This window comes from Mizuhopecten yessoensis, unplaced genomic scaffold (genome assembly GCF_002113885.1).
Source record: "Mizuhopecten yessoensis strain PY_sf001 unplaced genomic scaffold, ASM211388v2 scaffold8393, whole genome shotgun sequence".
NCBI classification, from domain to species: domain Eukaryota; kingdom Metazoa; phylum Mollusca; class Bivalvia; order Pectinida; family Pectinidae; genus Mizuhopecten; species Mizuhopecten yessoensis.
Window position 1 is genome coordinate 493,817 of NW_018407525.1, and position 20,120 is coordinate 513,936.

General features: G+C 35.2%; 1 protein-coding gene across 2 annotated transcripts; it reads right to left on the reverse strand.

The window, feature by feature from the left end:
* Positions 1-6: 6 nt before the first annotated feature.
* LOC110455887 (solute carrier family 17 member 9-like) lies at positions 7-19,587 on the reverse strand. 2 transcript variants are annotated; one of them, XM_021506309.1, is made up of 12 exons: positions 19,484-19,587; positions 16,856-16,982; positions 15,233-15,452; positions 11,940-12,039; positions 10,749-10,822; positions 8,687-8,855; positions 7,163-7,259; positions 2,359-2,446; positions 1,970-2,004; positions 1,563-1,734; positions 619-648; positions 7-427 (listed from the first exon to the last, which is right to left on the reverse strand). In XM_021506309.1, exons 1-12 carry the CDS (start codon positions 19,576-19,578, stop codon positions 288-290), a joined length of 1,347 nt encoding a protein of 448 aa, XP_021361984.1. In that variant the 5' UTR covers positions 19,579-19,587; the 3' UTR covers positions 7-287. The 2 variants fall into 2 exon arrangements, with proteins under 2 accessions (XP_021361984.1, XP_021361983.1); XM_021506308.1 differs by lacking the exon at positions 7,163-7,259 and adding an exon at positions 7,323-7,419.
* Positions 19,588-20,120: the final 533 nt, after the last annotated feature.

Here is a 20,120-nt window from a genome sequence, read left to right on the forward strand (position 1 = left end):
TGTATCACACTCTGTTACAGCATCACATACATATCATATTGTATCACACTCTGTTACAGCATCACATACATATCATATTGTATCACACTCTGTTACAGCATCACATACATATCATACTGTACCATACTCTGTCACAGCATCACATACATATCATATTGTACCACACTCTGTTACAGCATCACATACATATAAAACTGTATCGTGCTCTGTTACAGCATCACATATGTATTTAGCTGTATCACACTACTGCTGATGACTCTTGGCTGAAGCCTGTTACAGAAGATCCTTTACACAAGCTGCTTGCCTGTGCCAAACATGATGTACACAATCCAACCAAACAAACAGACACCAGCAGTCTGATTAAACACAGCTGCCCAGCTCTTGGTAGCCTCCAGGATGTGGCCAGCCATGTACACACCCACAAAACCTGCAGAGAAACCAAATAAATCAAGCAAACTGTTGATTGTTATGGCATATTTAAGTTTATTTTCACCATGTTCTATCTGTTTATACAAATACAGTAGTACTGTTAACAGAAAAAAATCATATAAGCCAGAGTTTCCAAAATTTCCAAAATTTTTGAAGTATTTTTGTCATCAATCTAGAAATATCTCTTACCTGGTATAGCACCAGCCATGTTCATAATGCCTGAAAAAGAGAAGACAAAACACTTTTACCCATAGCAGTATTGTGACTCTTGTAGACATACATTGATTCAGTTTCATACACATTTTTTTTTACACCTTTTACAAAATATGAAACTCTATTAAACTTTTAATGGATATACATGTATCTACATTTGTAGCCCGAGTTTCCTATGGCCCTAGCACCAGACCTAGACATTTTGACAGATAGATGTTTGGTGTGGGGCCAGAGCGCATTCCTATATGAAAACGTGGAATTCTCCAACAACGTTTGGTATTGGGGAGTGACTAATCAATAAAAAAGATGCGGCCCGGAAATCTTCTAAACAAGAATGATATATCCCATTTTCGACCTGGATCAGTACGGGTTGTTGATTAGTCACTCCCATGAACTACAAAATGGCATTCGCTAAGGTAGGAAATTTTGTACGATTGAAAACCGAGGAGTCTACTGATGAAATTTAGCAGATGTTGTAGACCGAGTTTCCTCCGGCCCTGACACCAGACTATCTGTCAAAATGTCTTAGTCTGGTGTCGGGGCCAGAGGAAACTCGGGCTACAGCTGTTGGTGATAATAAGGGCAGACTTGGATAAATGAATAATCCATTTTTCGACATATGTGAGGTATGTGTTGTGTGGTGGTAGATTTTTGTTGTCCATGCATCATAACTCTCCCGATACCAACCGGTGTTGGAGAATTCCACGTTTTTATATAGAAGTGCGCTCTGGCCCCACACCAGACAGCTATCTGTCAAAATGTCTGAGTCTGGTGCTAGGGCCGGAGGGAACTCGGGCTACTACATCTATAAACCAGATAGCTATGAGGTGGTGACACATCTGCAATTATGTGGAAGAAAGCACCTTAAAGCAACTCAATACATCTCAAACCTTAGACAACATTACAAAGGTAAGTCTTACCAAACACAGCCCCAGCATGTCTTGGTGCGATATCCTGGGGATTGACAAGGATGCCGCTGTTATGGAAACCACAGCATGCCACTGCTATAGCCATGATAAACAGGGCCGAATAGTAACTGGTGGTATAGGAAATCGTTACTAATGCTGCGGACGTGCCACAGAGGGCTATACTCTGAAACACAAGAAATAACGGAATAGTAACTAGTGGTATAGGAAATCATTACTTATGCCGTGGACATGCCACAGAGGGCTATACTCTGAAACACAAGAAATAATGGAATAACAACACTTGAACTCAATAACTGTATTAATACCTGCACAACATGAAGTTAAGGGGAATAACTCTAGTAGAATTATACTCTTTTCTAGAGAATCTGTTACTATGACAAGATGATATCAAATCTTACCTCCATAAACTTTCTCACAAATGTCACACTGTAACCTGTAACAGACATGAAAACAACAAATTACTGAAGACTGCATATTTTGACGATCTGGAGAATATATATAATTTTAAGTCTTGAATTGTAACAATGACAAAGTCTAGGTTACATTTTCACTGTAAAATGTTTATTTGTTTGATAAAGGTGACATTGTACATACTGTACTAACCATTGAAATGTCACACATAGACACGTTAAAACTGGTTGTGCTATATGAATCTTTATACAAAACAAAGCAGTGTTGAAGTACTGTGTATTTGCTTATCATGTCAATGCAATTTTCAATACAAATATGCATTAAATGCCATTTCTTTTTAACTTATTTTCTTACAAACAGGCTGGGTAGAGTTTACCTTTGGCTAACATACGGTCTGCAATCCAACCTCCTAGTACAGAGCTGAACATGGTCACAACCCACGGCACCACATTAAACACCCATCCCTACAGAAAATACAGAGGCAAGTCCAAACGTTACTGATGGTAAACACCCATCCCTACAGAAAATACAGAGGCAAGATCAAACGTTACTGATGGTAAACACCCATCCCTACAGAAAATACAGAGGCAAGTCCAACCGTTACTGATGGTAAACACCCATCCCTACAGAAAATACAGAGGCAAGTCCAACCGTTACTGATGGTAAACACCCATCCCTACAGAAAATACAGAGGCAAGTCCAACCGTTACTGATGGTAAACACCCATCCCTACAGAAAATACAGAGGCAAGTCCAACCGTTACTGATGGTAAACACCCATCCCTACAGAAAATACAGAGGCAAGTCCAACCGTTACTGATGGTAAACACCCATCCCTACAGAAAATACAGAGGCAAGTCCAACCGTTACTGATGGTAAACACCCATCCCTACAGAAAATACAGAGGCAAGTCCAACCGTTACTGATGGTAAACACCCATCCCTACAGAAAATACAGAGGCAAGTCCAACCGTTACTGATGGTAAACACCCATCCCTACAGAAAATACAGAGGCAAGTCCAACCGTTACTGATGGTAAACACCCATCCCTACAGAAAATACAGAGGCAAGTCCAACCGTTACTGATGGTAAACACCCATCCCTACAGAAAATACAGAGGCAAGTCCAACCGTTACTGATGGTAAACACCCATCCCTACAGAAAATACAGAGGCAAGTCCAACCGTTACTGATGGTAAACACCCATCCCTACAGAAAATACAGAGGCAAGTCCAACCGTTACTGATGGTAAACACCCATCCCTACAGAAAATACAGAGGCAAGTCCAACCGTTACTGATGGTAAACACCCATCCCTACAGAAAATACAGAGGCAAGTCCAACCGTTACTGATGGTAAACACCCATCCCTACAGAAAATACAGAGGCAAGTCCAACCGTTACTGATGGTAAACACCCATCCCTACAGAAAATACAGAGGCAAGTCCAACCGTTACTGATGGTAAACACCCATCCCTACAGAAAATACAGAGGCAAGTCCAACCGTTACTGATGGTAAACACCCATCCCTACAGAAAATACAGAGGCAAGTCCAACCGTTACTGATGGTAAACACCCATCCCTACAGAAAATACAGAGGCAAGTCCAACCGTTACTGATGGTAAACACCCATCCCTACAGAAAATACAGAGGCAAGTCCAACCGTTACTGATGGTAAACACCCATCCCTACAGAAAATACAGAGGCAAGTCCAACCGTTACTGATGGTAAACACCCATCCCTACAGAAAATACAGAGGCAAGTCCAACCGTTACTGATGGTAAACACCCATCCCTACAGAAAATACAGAGGCAAGTCCAACCGTTACTGATGGTAAACACCCATCCCTACAGAAAATACAGAGGCAAGTCCAACCGTTACTGATGGTAAACACCCATCCCTACAGAAAATACAGAGGCAAGTCCAACCGTTACTGATGGTAAACACCCATCCCTACAGAAAATACAGAGGCAAGTCCAACCGTTACTGATGGTAAACACCCATCCCTACAGAAAATACAGAGGCAAGTCCAACCGTTACTGATGGTAAACACCCATCCCTACAGAAAATACAGAGGCAAGTCCAACCGTTACTGATGGTAAACACCCATCCCTACAGAAAATACAGAGGCAAGTCCAACCGTTACTGATGGTAAACACCCATCCCTACAGAAAATACAGAGGCAAGTCCAACCGTTACTGATGGTAAACACCCATCCCTACAGAAAATACAGAGGCAAGATCGAACGTTACTGATGGTAAACGCCCATCCCTACAGAAAATACAGAGGCAAGCCCAACCGTTACTGATGGTAAACACACATCCCTACAGAAAATACAGAGGCGAGTCCAACCGTTACTGATGGTAAACAACCATCCCTACAGAAATACAGAGTCAAGTCCAACCGTTACTGATGGTAAACACCCATCCCTACAGAAATACAGAGGCAAGTCCATCCGTTACTGATGGATATATTTTAGTCCCTTTGCGGACATTTTTTTTGCACTAGTACATGTACATAAAATCATCAGATCTTCATATTGAATTTAAACCAAGTTAACTTTTGAATATTTTATTCACAACACCTTATACTTGCCATTCTCTCTGATCCTCATTATCTTGTTTAAAAACTGAATATTCCATTTACATTTGTGTGTATCTATGATAACTTTAACTGTACACAATTTTTAACTTTGCATCTTCATCTTCATCTTTTAAGCTTCCTTCGTCGATACTGACGATTACGGAATGATGCAAAAACATTTATTTCTCTCACAACATGAATTTAGCATGAGCACTTTTAAGACAATCATAAAGTAATTCCACAAATATTTATCTACAATGAATTAGTAAATGTGTTCAAGGATACAATCATTAGCTGGGAAAAGCTTTCTTGACATACATGTAAATCAATCAATACCACTGCAAGAAAAGTTTCATACACCCATCAAAATGTTACAATTGAAAATCCATCTTACAATAGCTGTATAATCACTATATATTGTAACCTGAAAAACAAAGGCTATCCCTCCAGCTGTATCTTACTTCATTATCAATTACTTTTATTTTTATAATTATTAATACTGAAATTAAATCATTGATGACCTTCAATTCAAAATGGACCAGATCACGATTCTATAAACATGCACAACATTTTTCGTGTATCTACTAATGTTTTTCAAAAACTTCAAAACAATAATCTTATTTGAACATAACACTGAGATACAGTGTAATATAGTTTGACAATCAAGGTGTTTTCATGTTCATGTAATAATCTTAAATTTTATCTGTACATAGAGAATATTCTTTCACAAAAAAGAGATTAAAACTAAATCAAATTCCTTATAAATTTGAAGTAAATATATAATAATATCTAAAAGTAGCAGGAGCCATAACATTAATTTGCAAGGGTTCAAATTTACAAAAGCCATATTGTAAAGATAATATCTAGACAATAACGACATTACTGAGTAAAGAATGATTGTCTGTAACATATGATAAACATATTTGCAAATAAAGAAGTTGAGATTAAGCTCTTAAGGAATACAGCAGATTTCAGATTATATTAATTTAACAGATACAAATTGTAATAGATTTTTAATTTCAAGATTTCTCGTATAGTTTTGTAAAATGTGCAAACTACATTCAGGTGTCTACAAACAGTGCTAGTTTACAAATGACTGTGTTTAATTAATTCTGGTACAAATTAAATGTTTCTCTCTGTTCCACTGTGCTGTATTTCTGAGTAGGATCTGATAAACTCTGCCTCAGGAATCATGCTCTCTCCATCATTTAATCAAACTAATCAGTATGGGACTTTTAAAATCCTTGGAATAAGATAATATATTTAGTCATTCATATTTTGGCATTTTTCTATAGCATATGCCATATATATGGGTTTTGAATGAAAAGTCTTGCGAACAGGACCTCTGATATGGTGTTTTCTGACCCTACAATTACATATAGTGTACTTTAGAGGAACGGAGGAAAGGATATACATATACTTATCTTAAAATTAAATCTGATTAGGAAAGGTTTGTATAAAGGTCACATCTGTATTAGTCTGTAGAAATAATTCAAACAATAGAAACACATTTTCACCTCATTAGTTGTCATGCTTGTTGACAGTATCAGCCAGAAATTATAATAACTATTAACTCGCAAATTGCTCACTCAGAAAATATCAAACAGATTAAAGCAGTGTACAACACAATATCCAGAAAACATGCTAAGAAGAAGAAATATTCAGAAAACATGCCTTGAAGAAGAAGCAGTTACGAATAATGATGTTTTTGATTGAAGACAGACAAATCATAGGCCAAACAGTCAAGTAATATCGACAAAAATGACGATGGAGTAACTGCTAAGAAAATATTAAACTCCACCGTATCGAAAAGACATTAATTTATGTAAAATCTATCAATAACCACAACGACACTGAAATGATTTCATTGTGATGACACCTTTATCTAACAGGTACAAATAAACAAGGTAAGTTGAAAAAGAATGAGCTAATTTTTTGAGTATATAGATAAATAATTATAATAGGTAATGCATGTGAAGATGTCAATAAAACAAAGAAGAAAACAAATTGAAAGTTAGGACAGAAAATAAAAGCCCAACACACCGAGTTATTTATGCTTTTAGAGTACAGGTAATACAATACCCAAGTATCAAGTTTTTATGTGGAAATCATCACATTTAAATACTGTACTGAAGTTTTTTTAATGCCCATAAAATAAGGTATATTTTTCATCTGTACAGGTCACATAGTTACTGGACTTGCAGTTACAAGAGTTAAGTTTGAGCCCTTATCACACCTTTCCCACACATATAACTCAAATATGAGGGTGAATTGTATGCACAGTGAAACAATTTGTTACATCACATGCCAAAACTGAATTATTAGCAAAAAAACATTGAAATTCCTGGCAATCTCTATACTTTACGGTGTGCATGTGGACAATTGGGCGTTGGAAATAAACATGTACGGTTAGACAGCCAGACACCTCAAACTAATTAGCAGTTCTACAAGGAACCAACAGATTAACTCATTCACCCCTACATATTTAAACTGGATATGCCCAGTCTTTGATTTGGTAAGGTTCAAATGTGACTTTAGGGGTGAATGGGTTAAAGGCAATGAGGCATTTAAGTTCATCTAATACCTAAGGAGATATCTTTACCTTAGCATCGGGAAAATTTTCATGAAAATATGTAGGTAACCATGACAACAGGATAAAAAATGCATTATTTTCACAGAAATGTCCAATGAGAAGAGACCTGAAATTAGAAAAAGATTTACATCGTGTGAACATTTCTGCCATTATTATTTTCCAGTATTACCTTGGCATCAGGAAAGTTCTCATGGAAAAAGGTAGGTAACCATGACAACAGGATATAGAAAGCATTATTTTCACAAAAATGGCCAACAAGCAGAGACCTGGAAGAAAGAGATTTAAAATGAAAATGAAATGAAAATAAAAAGTCATCACTGTACATGTTAACATAACATGCTTGTGTATGCATATCGATTGCCAGATGGTGTTGTTTATAATTATTATCTACATATGTCTTAGCTATATTCACAAGGATGAATAATTAATCACATGAACATTCTAGTAATACAGAGTGCAAATTTAGCAGTAGCCTTGTAGCACCAGGCAATAATAGAGTCAGGCCGAGACAAAATTAGCATACAGTGACTGTTTGTTTCAACAGTTAATATTCAGAAAATAGATAACTGGACTATGACAAAACAACTGTTAATTAGATAATACATGTATACAATTGCATTGTGCAAAGATATGTCCAGCACAATACAGAATACACAACATACTATTCTTTTAAGAAGATATCATTGCCAAATAAGTTGACAAAGCTACAAAATTATTTTATAATGTGATCTTATCAGTCACTGCTTCCCTCCAATGCCTACCAGGTAAATACAAGTATCAATCAATGTGAATTTACCTGTTCTTGTGTACAGTGTTTAGCAGTCAACACTCTATACATGTAATCTATGTATAGTATATACAGACACTAAAAGTGGTTTTCAATCTTGTTGGAGTATAATTATTCATCTGTTACTTCTCAATCTGTATCTTATAAGTCTAAAGTTAATCAGGATAGAACTACACATCCAGCGTTAATCCATTAAGGGACATAATCTTATCAAAACATTGAGCGGACATTGCTCACCATCTTGACTGCCAATTCATGTGAAATATATAATATGTCCCACATTTGATGAAAGTACAAAAAATATCTTTCATTTCAAGAAAATTCATTTGACAGAATATACAGATAAAATGATGCCCTGACGTAAAAAAAATTGAGATGCATTTTTGAAAAGCTATTTTAATACTCACACAGTTTGAGAAAATGAACTTGTTAAAATGAAATATTGCTGGCAAACTAAATGGAAATGGGTCAAAATTGGCCTTTCTTATACATGTAGATACCATAATGACATATAAAATAGGATAATGTGTGATTTTTATTTTCATAATATGTGACATATATAAGTCATCTCAACACTCTGTAACTCAAAACTGATGTGCACTGTGTGAACAAAATCCCTCGCAATACAAGTTTTTTGCAACTGAAACAAAGAGCAATTCCTTAAGGCACCTGATCTTTGTGGCAGATACGCATACATCCAAGTATCAGGTAAAATGTTAACATGATAGTGAGGGGGGAATACTCACCAGAACGCAGGTTTCACTAAGAGTGTAAGCCAAGGGACTGACTTCTCCCCCTTGTTTGTGATTTTCGGACTGATGCCCTCCCCAACAGATACTAAAGGCACATATTTTTTTCTATGTTTCTCTATTAATAAATAACGCAGAAGCAACATCCACACTACACTACTGAGACCTGAAAAGATATACAAATGAAAAACATTAAATAACAATTTTTAGTAGATAAAATGACTGCTACATCTACAATCATCGTCAGATACCCACGACTGATTTTACAATCATTGTCGGATACCCACGGCTGATTTTACAATCATTGTCGGATACCCACGGCTGATTTTACAATCAGCGTCCGATACCCATGGCAGATTTTACAATCATTGTCGGATACCCACGGCTGATTTTACAATCATCGTCAGATACCCACAGCTGATTTAACAATCATCGTCGGATACCCACGGCTGATTTTACAATCATCGTCAGATACCCACAGCAGATTTTACAATCATCGTCGGATACCCACAGCAGATTTTACAATCATCGTCAGATACCCACAGCTGATTTTACAATCATCGTCAGATACCCACGGCAGATTTTACAATCATCGTCAGATACCCACGGCAGATTTTACAATCATCGTCAGATACCCACGGCAGATTTTACAATCATCGTCAGATACCCACGGCAGATTTTACAATCATCGTCAGATACCCACGGCAGATTTTACAATCATCGTCAGATACCCACGGCAGATTTTACAATCATCGTCAGATACCCACGGCAGATTTTACAATCATCGTCAGATACCCACAGCAGATTTTACAATCATCGTCAGATACCCACGGCAGATTTTACAACCATCGTCGGATACCCACGGCTGATTTTACAATCATCGTCGGATACCCACGGCTGATTTTACAATCATCGTCGGATACCCACGGCAGATTTTACAATCATCATCGGATACCCACTGCAGATTTTACAATCATCGTCGGATACCCACAACAGATTTTACAATCATCGTCGGATACCCACAGCAGATTTTACAATCATCGTCAGATACCCTCAGCAGATTTTACAATCATTGTCAGATACCCACACAAGATTTAAAAATCATCGTCAGATACCCACAGCAGATTTTACAATCATTGTCGGATACCCACGGCTGATTTTACAATCATTGTCGGATACCCACGGCTGATTTTACAATCATCGTCGGATACCCACGGCTGATTTTACAATCATCGTTAAATACCCACAGCTGATTTTGCTTCCCTTCTCACTCATCAGCTGTTGGTATCCGACGAGGATTGTAGATGTGCATCAAAATGTGTTTAAATATTATATATCTTATTATTAGAGCAATTTTTTGCTGACATCTATGAAGTCATATTTACTTCCCAGTGCAGAGAACTGCTTTACGTACATTCATCTCTGTAACAAATGATGCTTACAGCAATCTAATTACTTTGGTACAATGGTGTTGATTATATACACATGTTTAACTCTAATATCATTCATTATCAGATTTCATATTGAAGTCCAATTTTCTGTACATCAACTAGTAGCTAGTAGCTATTAAAAATACTCTGACATATATATATCAACAGATCATCAGAAATATCTTTCTTAATTCTCATGACAGATTCAGCTAGCCTACATTGTATATAAAAAATTATGAATACCAAGGCAGAGGTTCTCAAATTTGGTTAATTTGAAATGTCCATAAAACTTCGAGTATTTTTACCATCATTTATCTTGTGACATTTTAGCTCAAAAAGTGCAAAAATTGATTTAGTTCTGATGATTTGGTTCTGATGATTTGAATCTAAACAGGTTTAAATTTTCACTTTAATATAATATAAGTTTTGGGTCAATATGGACATCATTTCTTTTAAGGTGGAGATTGAGAGATTTCATATACAGGGGGTACTCAAAATTATATGAGACAAACCATTTTAGTAGTAATTTTTGAAAGAAAACTACAGTAACCAAAATTCTTTCTTAATTTTATCAATTTAAGTACAACTTAATAAATATAAAGTATTTGTGGTTATTTCACACTACTTACCTGCAAAGTAAAATACACTTTGCCAGCCATATTTGTCTAAAAGTAAAGATCCTATACTGCCGCATAACAACGTGCTGAAGAAAAGAAATAAACAAAAATAATGATAAGTTAATGACATTTTAATAAACATTAAGATAGAAAATTAACTACATGTGATCATTTGCAGTACTCTATTTTAAAATTATAATGACAAAGTTTCATTACAATTCTAGATTTCAAAATCGAATAATTTAATGATAAACTCCATTGTAAAACGTATCCTTTAAAAAGGACATTCTTAATTCTCAATATTCATACTTCAAGATTGTATCTAGTGCGTAACCTTAGAATTTTGAAAATTGTACTTATTTTGTATTAAGAAATAGATATTACACACACCATTACAAATATGTAAATGTCTGATTGAAGCTTTTTTTTCCACATAATGTTAATTATTTCTAAACCAGTTTATTTTTTTGTCAGAATATATCAACATAATGTTTGAACTGTTACATCTCTTTTGCAAACTATTCTGTATACAAAGCAACCAAGTTGGCAAATATATCAAGAATTAAATGACATTGTTAAAAGCCATGGTATGGGACAGTTGAAAAGCCCGGAGTATATACATGGTATGGGGACACCTATGACTACAGGGAAGACAAGCCAGGAAAAGTAGGAAAATCACCAAGCCACAACCAATTTCAGAGGTTACATAAATTTGAAGTTCATAAAAAATAGGTTCATAACCAAATACTTTATTAAAAAGTAACTTAAATAAAAAAAAAAACATTTTTTGTACTGTACTAAACAAACTTTGAAAATATCTTGTCATCTTTTGAATTACAAGAAATCAAGCGAATAAAAAATATAAATTAGAATATTATTGTATTAAGAAATCTGATCATCTTGAAAACACTTCAAGTCAAATCCTTTTACCAACCACAAAAAAACTTTTATGGGATCCCTCAAACAGTATTGAATGTGATGTTACACTTCTGGTGATAGTATAAAGGCCTTGGCTCACAATGGTAGCCAACAAATGTCAAACATTAAAGGAGTTTCTACTGTATTTGTATTTTTTCTTTGATTTCTTGATGCTTTAGAAAAGATTTTTGAACAGTTCAGTCTTGTGAATTTGTGAATCTGCATGTCACAGTAGATGGATATGGCAAAATAATGAAAAAGGTGAAAGTGCAGGAGGCAAGTTACCCAAGATGGGATCCCGAGCAGATGAAGCTGTAAGTTAACGAGCGCTCCTGTGCTGAAACTTTTCTTGACACCATGGAGCTCATACTAGGATAGTGGAAACCTGTCAGGGGAGAGAACTCTGAGTTTACTATTCAATTATATTCTTCATCATCATCAAGAATAAGTCAGCATCCTTGATCTTTGCATCATATATTTATTGCCATCGAAATGAATGTCTTGCATGCTCTTCTTTCTTTTTCGTTGACAATCTTGAGGATACTCAATTAATTAATGGGACATGGCATACTGCAACATAGGAAATGTTGGTATTTGTTGAAACCTGTTCAAACTGTAGTAAACAAAATTACATTAATCCTCAGTGGGACATCAGAGATAATTAAAAGGGTACAAAATTGGTCAGATCCGTCAAAGATGTCCTATTTTACAGTACATTTCCACATCTCTCCATTTCTCCCCTGCTAGATTTGATCAGCATATATAAATGTACTGTACATAGTGCTGATTTCCCTTATAAACAAGTGCTGTAAATACAATGTATGAAAAAATACACAGTAATATACAACATACTTAACCCAGTCTTCACAAGGAAACTAAATATTATACAAAATATTGAATCATTTTATTTTTATTTTATTTGGACCATTTAACACACAAGTCAAAATTTAACTCACTTTTTTCAGACATTATTTGACAAGCACACATAGTCTTTTCATAACATTTTCTGTCAAATTTTGGATTTTATTATACAATTTTTGTTACACGAGACATGGTTTTTGTGGAATAATTATATTACTAACATATTTAGATATTTTAATAGTTTGAAATTAAAGGAAGTGGTGATCATGAACTGTCCATACTAATTATAGAATATTTTGTTCCTTGTGAAGTGGAAAAAATAGTAGAGCCTTCTTATCAGATACTCAGAAAAATTTAAGCCCCACCTCCCTCTGACTATATTTGAAGTGGGTTTTTTGTCCCCACCATCATAATAAGAAGGTTTTACTATATGTAAATCATAATAAGTGTAGTATTTATGTAAACTTTTTACAACATCTACAGAAAATAATTAATGACTAAACATAGCTATATATTTGACCCAGGTTTCACAATCAACCTTAATATTTAACTTTTTTTAAATAATCAAAATGACAAAAATCTTCGAAATATTTATAACGTGCTTGTAACCAATCTGATCAATAAGATACACATCCATGATTTGACTCTCTCATGAAATATGTGTAAATTTAGAAAAAAACTATTGAATACTATATTTGATCTTAGCTGAAATTGAAGTTTAAAGTTGATTGTGAAACAAAAGAATTTTTGTCCAACAGCGTTTACTCTAAATAATAAACTCCTTAATTGTCACTTTCTCAGTTTTTTGCCAGCTTAGCATAAATATCTTATATTCTTTACAATGTACATCATTATCATCAGAAGCTCATCTTTTTTCATGAAAACAATTTTAATGATTGAAATAAAAATAGTTTCATGAATTAAAAATTATTTTCATCTATCACAATCTGGGTGACTTACCCAAAATATTGTTCATATAATTTGATTTGAAAGGAAGCCTTGTTTTGTGTGTATGGTCTCCCTCAGATTAAATACAAGCTGTAAACTACATTCATAATTATAACCATTCCCTACAATCTAGCTCTTTCCAGTTATCTTGTGTGATGAAAAGGCTATTTAATTTTTATCTATATCTAAAATAGCCATACCTTTTGTAAACACATGTTCATGAATCAGCATCAGTGATGCTTGACATCTTTACTTTCGATTTGGATTGAGAGCGGCATTTTCAACAAAGTTTAACATTTTAGGAAACTTTTTTGAGTATCTACACAAAAATGTATGCACACTTGGCATATTTTTGTGCGTGCAAGGGGGTTTGAGATATTTGTAATTTACACAGGATTTTGAGTGATGGGGAACAATGCATAAATTTCTTTTTTGATGTCCAGTGTTGGAGTAGATATTTTACTTGAATAACCCTTACTGCAATTGTGAAAAATTTGGCAAAATATTTGAATTGCTGATTAAAAATGAATTTACCCTCTTCTTATATAACTCAAAATTACTTAAACTTGTAAGTGACTTTCAGAAGAAAAAGACATTATTTTTCTAAGATGACCAGTCAAGTGGCATCTTTTAAAAAAATGTTTAATCTCAACTTGCTACAATATAGATTTCTATCTACGAGAATCTCTTCCATTCAGAGAATGAAATAACCCAAGGTGAAAGGTGTCACAGACTCACCCCAAGTATGAGCCTGTGGCAATCAAAGCTGTGTAGGATGATTTCACCTCAACAGGTATAAATTGACCAACCAGGCTTGTCATGCTAGGCATGTAAACAGCTAACAAGTGACAGGTGTAAATGGTAAGTTCATGTACATAAACATTTGTAAAGGGGAAGTTTATGACTTATTGACTATATATATCCATAACCTATATTAGATGTACATAAAATTGTCAAACAAATCATAATATGATAAGAAATGATACACAAACTTTCATTTCGTCCGTTACAAGGTAAACAGTTATCTTAAATAAATTCTTTTCAAAAACGATTCATCACATACTACCTTCCAAATTAACACAATATTCTACTGGGGAGGGAAAACGGTAACAACATCAGTAACAAATATAATGTTGACAGATGAATAATGTTGAAGGCCTTGTACATTTTCACACCAGTTCTATATATATGGTAATGTTAAAGTAAAGGTTCTGTCATAACTAATCCCAAAAACATTCTAACCTTTCATAGCATCAACAACATCAATGAAGTTTTGACATTTTGCAGAGTTGACTGAAGCAGATATTGAACACTTACTGCATTCAAAAGATACCAGAATAATACAAAATATGCACATGTGCCAGCATTACATTATTAAAGAGTTTGAATGACAGCAAAGCAGTGATCAAAAGGGTTTTTGGGTAGCAGATGCTATGTTAGAGTCTTATATCATAATGTTGCCACCGGCAAAGTGCCTCAGGCAACATTCTGATCTTCGGGCTCCACATAGCATCCGCCGCCCTAAAACTCAACCAATAAATTTTAAGGTCTAATGATCTTCATCAACATCCTTTTAATATTGATTCCTAGAGATTACATTATTTATTTTATCTTGTCATCACATACAATATGTTTCATTCAATCACAAGAAAATACCATTCCAAGAATTTCATGTTTTCAAAACAATTTTTGATTCTTTGACATTTTAAACCAAATTTGTGTTGACATAAAAATTATGAAAACATTTTATCCAAATCACTGATACGTACCTTGGAATATCCCGAGGAACACCCTGGAGATAACCAGTATGTGCAGCGTGAGGTATTTGTCTGTGGACAGGTAGGCTAACTGGGGTGTCCAGAACGTGATCATGGACCAAAAACAGGCAGCTATGGGCAGGACCACATCACCGCCCACCTTATCAGCCAGGTAGCCACCCAGGAACTGTGTCATTGTGTACCCCCAGAAGAAACATGACAGCACTGATCCCTGTTGGCAATTCAATTGAGAGTCAGATTTACATAAATATCAGGTACTAATATTTTCATTGACGACCGACGGACGCCGAGGACGGACGCCGCGCCACGGCATAAGCTCACTTGGCACTCTGTGCCAGGTGAGCTAAAAACGGTACTAGTCTTTTTAATTATGTACGAATTAGCTTGAAATATCGTTAGGATCATACAAGTACTTCAAAAATATCTTTAATAGATCATTTTAAGCTTACCTGACCCGAAGGGCCAAGTGAGCTTATGCTGTGGTGCGGCGTCCGTCATCCTTCCGTTGTTCAGCGTCAATGTTTTACTTTTAACAACTTCTTCTTAATAACCAAGAGGCCTAGGGTGATGAAATATGGCCAGAAGCAAATTGGAATGAAGGGCTACCAAGTTTGTTCAAATAAATGACCTTCAACTATTTTCAAGGTCACAGAGGTCAAATATGTTAAAAACTTTAAACAACTTCTTCTAAATAACCAAAATGCCCAGAGTGATATTTGGCCAGTAACATGCTAGGATGAAGGGCTTACAAGTTTGTTCAAATGAATGACGATAAATATTCAAAGTCACAAGGGTCAAATATGTTAAAAGCCTTGAAACAATTTCTTCTTAATAACCATTAAGCCTAGGATAATGATATTTGGCCAGCAGCATGCTGGGATAAAGGGCCACCAAGTTTGTTCAAACGAATGACCTTTACTTAGTGGTCACATATGTTTAAAACCTTTAAACAACTTCTTCTCAATAAGCAAAAGGGTAAGGGTGATGATATTTGGCCATTAACATACTGGGATGAAGGACTTCCAAGTTTGTTCAAATGAATGACCTTCACCCATATTCAAAGTCACAGTGGTCAATATATGTTTAAATCTTTAAATGACTTGTTCTGTAAAACCAATAGGTCCAGGGTAATGATATTTTGCCAGAAGCATACTGGGTTGGACAACTATGAACTCTGTTCAACCTAATGTCCTTGTTCGACATTCAAGGTCACAGGTGTCATATGTTTAAATCTTTTAATAGGTCCTTATTAGTCAAACACTGATATTCTGCGCCCGCGAGCCTGTCGCTGTATTTTAGTCCACTTTTAAGTTTATAAGTGTGAGATTAATACCAGGTGAGCGATTCAGGCTCATTGGGCTTCTTGTTTTATTTTGAACTTGATTTGATTTTGAGGCTTTTATTATCGGAAACAGGGTTACACAATTTAAAAGGTTTCCAAAGAATGCTTTATAATCATCTCCCAGGCACTGTGCACTGATATAATGGCACTAGACTTGTACTTGGAACTGCATATGTATATATTACAATTACAGTTACAACTTCCAGACTTTCTGTAATACAAAACAGGATTTTGTGTAAAGAATTGTAAGATCAATAAGTTATGATACATACGCTCTGGGTTTTGTCCCAGCCAAATTCCTTGGCCATTGCAGCAATGACCAAAGGAGTGACTGTGCGACAGGCATAGAGGACCCCACAACCAGAAAACAGACCAGCAGCCCATTCCTTTCTTTCTGTCCTGTGTGTAAAAAACATAATTTCATATTTTAGGAAATAAATGAGTATTCAACTGGTTTTCAATCCAGTCACTTACAAGACATCATGATCGCTCATTATAAACTTCCTTTGGTCAGATATTTTCTGTGAAATATTTACTGGAGTCAAACATATATCGAAAGTATGCATATAATTATCCTCACGGTTCACCATTTTGCTTTTAAAATATCCTATATTTGCTGGCTCTTCCAGCAGGCATAGTTATGTTTCTGATAGTTTATCCTATACAATGAAGCTGTTTAATTTGTTTCAATCTTGTGGAAATGTCTGATAATTTTGGGCTACATATATATACAATAACAAATATAACAGGGTCCTCTGTTTAAAACAGTGCTCTTTTTACAATTCTTAAAATACCCCAAGAACACTTGATGTAAACTGGACAACTCTTCCTACATTAGCAGAAGACCCTTTAAAAGATTCTCTAATATACATACAGCCGATTGTTTAACCTAACGGGAACTAGCAAAAGCAAATCAATACTATCGTTGCTCAAAGTCAAAGCCAGAACTGTGTCCAATGATAAATAACCAACCTCTCATTCTATTCTAAAATGCATATTCAAGAAATGGTGAATTATAAATTTGCATTTATAACTTACATAAATTTAGAAGTGTAATATTCATCTCATTCTTCATTCTGTATTACGTTACAGTATTCTAATTTATTTCATTATATGAATAATATTCTACAAAACACATTATAATCTAGATATGATAATGTTTCAATCATCTCACTATAATTAAGAATTAATTATGAAACACAACATGTACAAAATGTTTGCAACAATACACCAGAGGTGGTGTGCAGATTATTGGAAGAAGAAGTAACAGGGGTAGCAACTCTTGAATCATCCCTGTTACACTAGTATACAAAATGGAAGAAGACAAATATGTGTACATAGAAACACCATTCGATAAAAATAGCTACAACTGAAATAGCGCAATTTCCTATTCTTTCAGTGAAAAGACAACATGTACAGTACTACGCTGTCGACCGACAACACAGTGTCAGTTATGAGTCGGAGTTCACACATAACACAATTCTTGAATTTACACAATACATCACAAGTAAGAATTAAAAATATCATAATATATACCCCTAATAAGATATTTCTGTTCACATTTGGATTTGAATAAGAACGAACCAGTTCAATTAGGCCTAGAGCATGCACGCACTGATAGGGTGTCGCTGGGAGAATTTCAAACCACAGAAAGTAGGATATCAAAAGAATTTAACGTAAAATAGATCACTCCTTTGCAACGATGGATTAGATGCTGTTAAAAGATGATTTTGATTCGAAATAGATGCATATACTTGTATTCAGAAAGGCAAGGTGAAAAAGAGCGAGAAGTTACCTTCTCTCCTTGGCTGGAAAGACATTTTTGATAGCTAGAAAGTATGGCTGTACAGTTAAGGATTTCTCCATTGCTGATTAAAAACACCAAGAAAACATCGTCAATTTCTCGACATGAATTGTTCATAGGGATTGTCAAACTATACAAGCATGAAGAGTTTTGCGACAAGGTTATAAAAAAAAACGTTGATACTAAATTGTCCCTTTAAATGGGTAAAGGGTTGTTTCGTCCTAAAGCCTGATCGACCTAAATATTTCTTCTTAATTTATACGTTTATATAATAATTAATATTTAAATATATAAAATAAACTTATTGATGACTTTCTACATCTGTGTTAGGTATATTTCATGTTAAGTATGTGAGAGCGGAGTCAGCTTTTCACAGCTGTCGTTTGTCAATGTCACACTCGCTTAAAAACAAGACAAACACTTTTTTTTATGAAATTGATTTAAATTATATGGAATTTGAAGACTAAGAAGACTTAATTTGTGACTTAAAACTACTAAAATTGAAAGAAAATACCAAACAATGTTTCGCCCTCATATTTTTGTTTTAGGGCGAAACAACCTTGGGCGAACGGGATTTAGAGCGAAACAACACGGAACCCTTTAAATGCCCCTCTAATCTATATGTTTATATTGACAACACTGAAAAGGAAACGGGACATACAAATCTCAATTTTTCTTTCAAAAAACAACACACAACAGTATTTGTGAGTCGATACATATCATTTTGCTATGTACATGCCCTACGACAGGTCAAACTAGAATATATGAAATGTGTTGAAGCATCTTTTTTCATTTTTAATGCATTTTACAACCCGGTACCTGTGTAGTGTGTATTCTGATGGGTCGAGTGTGCATGGCCCTACCAGACTACAACTCAGGGTGCTTAGTTGTATCAAAACTTCGGGAAAAAAATCGCTTTACATGACAAGCCAAACTGGATTGACAACAATTAAAACAAATCGTCCTACAACAAATAACTCCATCGTTGAAAACATTGATCAATGAAGCAGAGCATTTATAAGAAATACTGTGTAGCAAAGGAAGGGGGTGATCGGCGATATGTTTTAAACATCGTAACAGATGAATGTGAGTATACCTATTCCAGAATTTCCTATCCAGTCCCTTCACATCGTCCGTATCACTGATAGGAACTTTTATCTGTTTGTAGACGTCATCATCACGCTTCGCCATACTTCGCTTTTTCTTGGTCAATAAGGCGTTTGATAAAATAAAAATCGTCTCTGTTGCTACAACGCTTAATTTTTTCTTTAAGGATTCGTGCCCTTTCGAAATTAACATTAACGTTGAGCGGAATGTTCAATAATCAACAAATCAAACGGCAGTGACGTTCTAACATACTAATATGTAAACGGATGATCCGCAGTAGAGCTTAGCATTGACAATGGTTGAGATATCGAGGATGAGGGGAGTAAGGGTATGAAGTTCCAAATAAAATGAATGCAAAATGGTGTTTTTGTGTCTTTAAAAAACCCACATTGATGAACAGTGCGAACAGTAAACAAACAACAGAAAATTATTCAACTGACGGTGTTTGACATATTTATCCTGCCATTTGCGACAATACACCAGCTCGGTGGTATGCAGAATATTGGAAGATATTGTGGTGAATTTTGGGAAGAGTTATCTCCTTTAGACCGCTAACCGCGCCGACAACATCACACGTGCATGATTTTCCTACGAATATTCTAATAGATTTTGGGACCTGAGAGCAG

Bases quoted from the DNA above. Each gene is read 5' to 3' on its own strand.
- LOC110455887 (XM_021506309.1), bottom strand. From the start codon at position 19,578: ATGGCGAAGCGTGATGATGACGTCTACAAACAGATAAAAGTTCCTATC. The intron at 10,823-11,939 runs GTAACTTGCCTC...TCTTTTCTTCAG, and splicing joins TGCTCGGGATCCCATCTTGG to CACGTTGTTATGCGGCAGTA. The intron at 2,447-7,162 runs GTAAAGATATCT...TATTTTCTGTAG, and splicing joins AAAATTTTCCCGATGCTAAG to GGATGGGTGTTTAATGTGGT.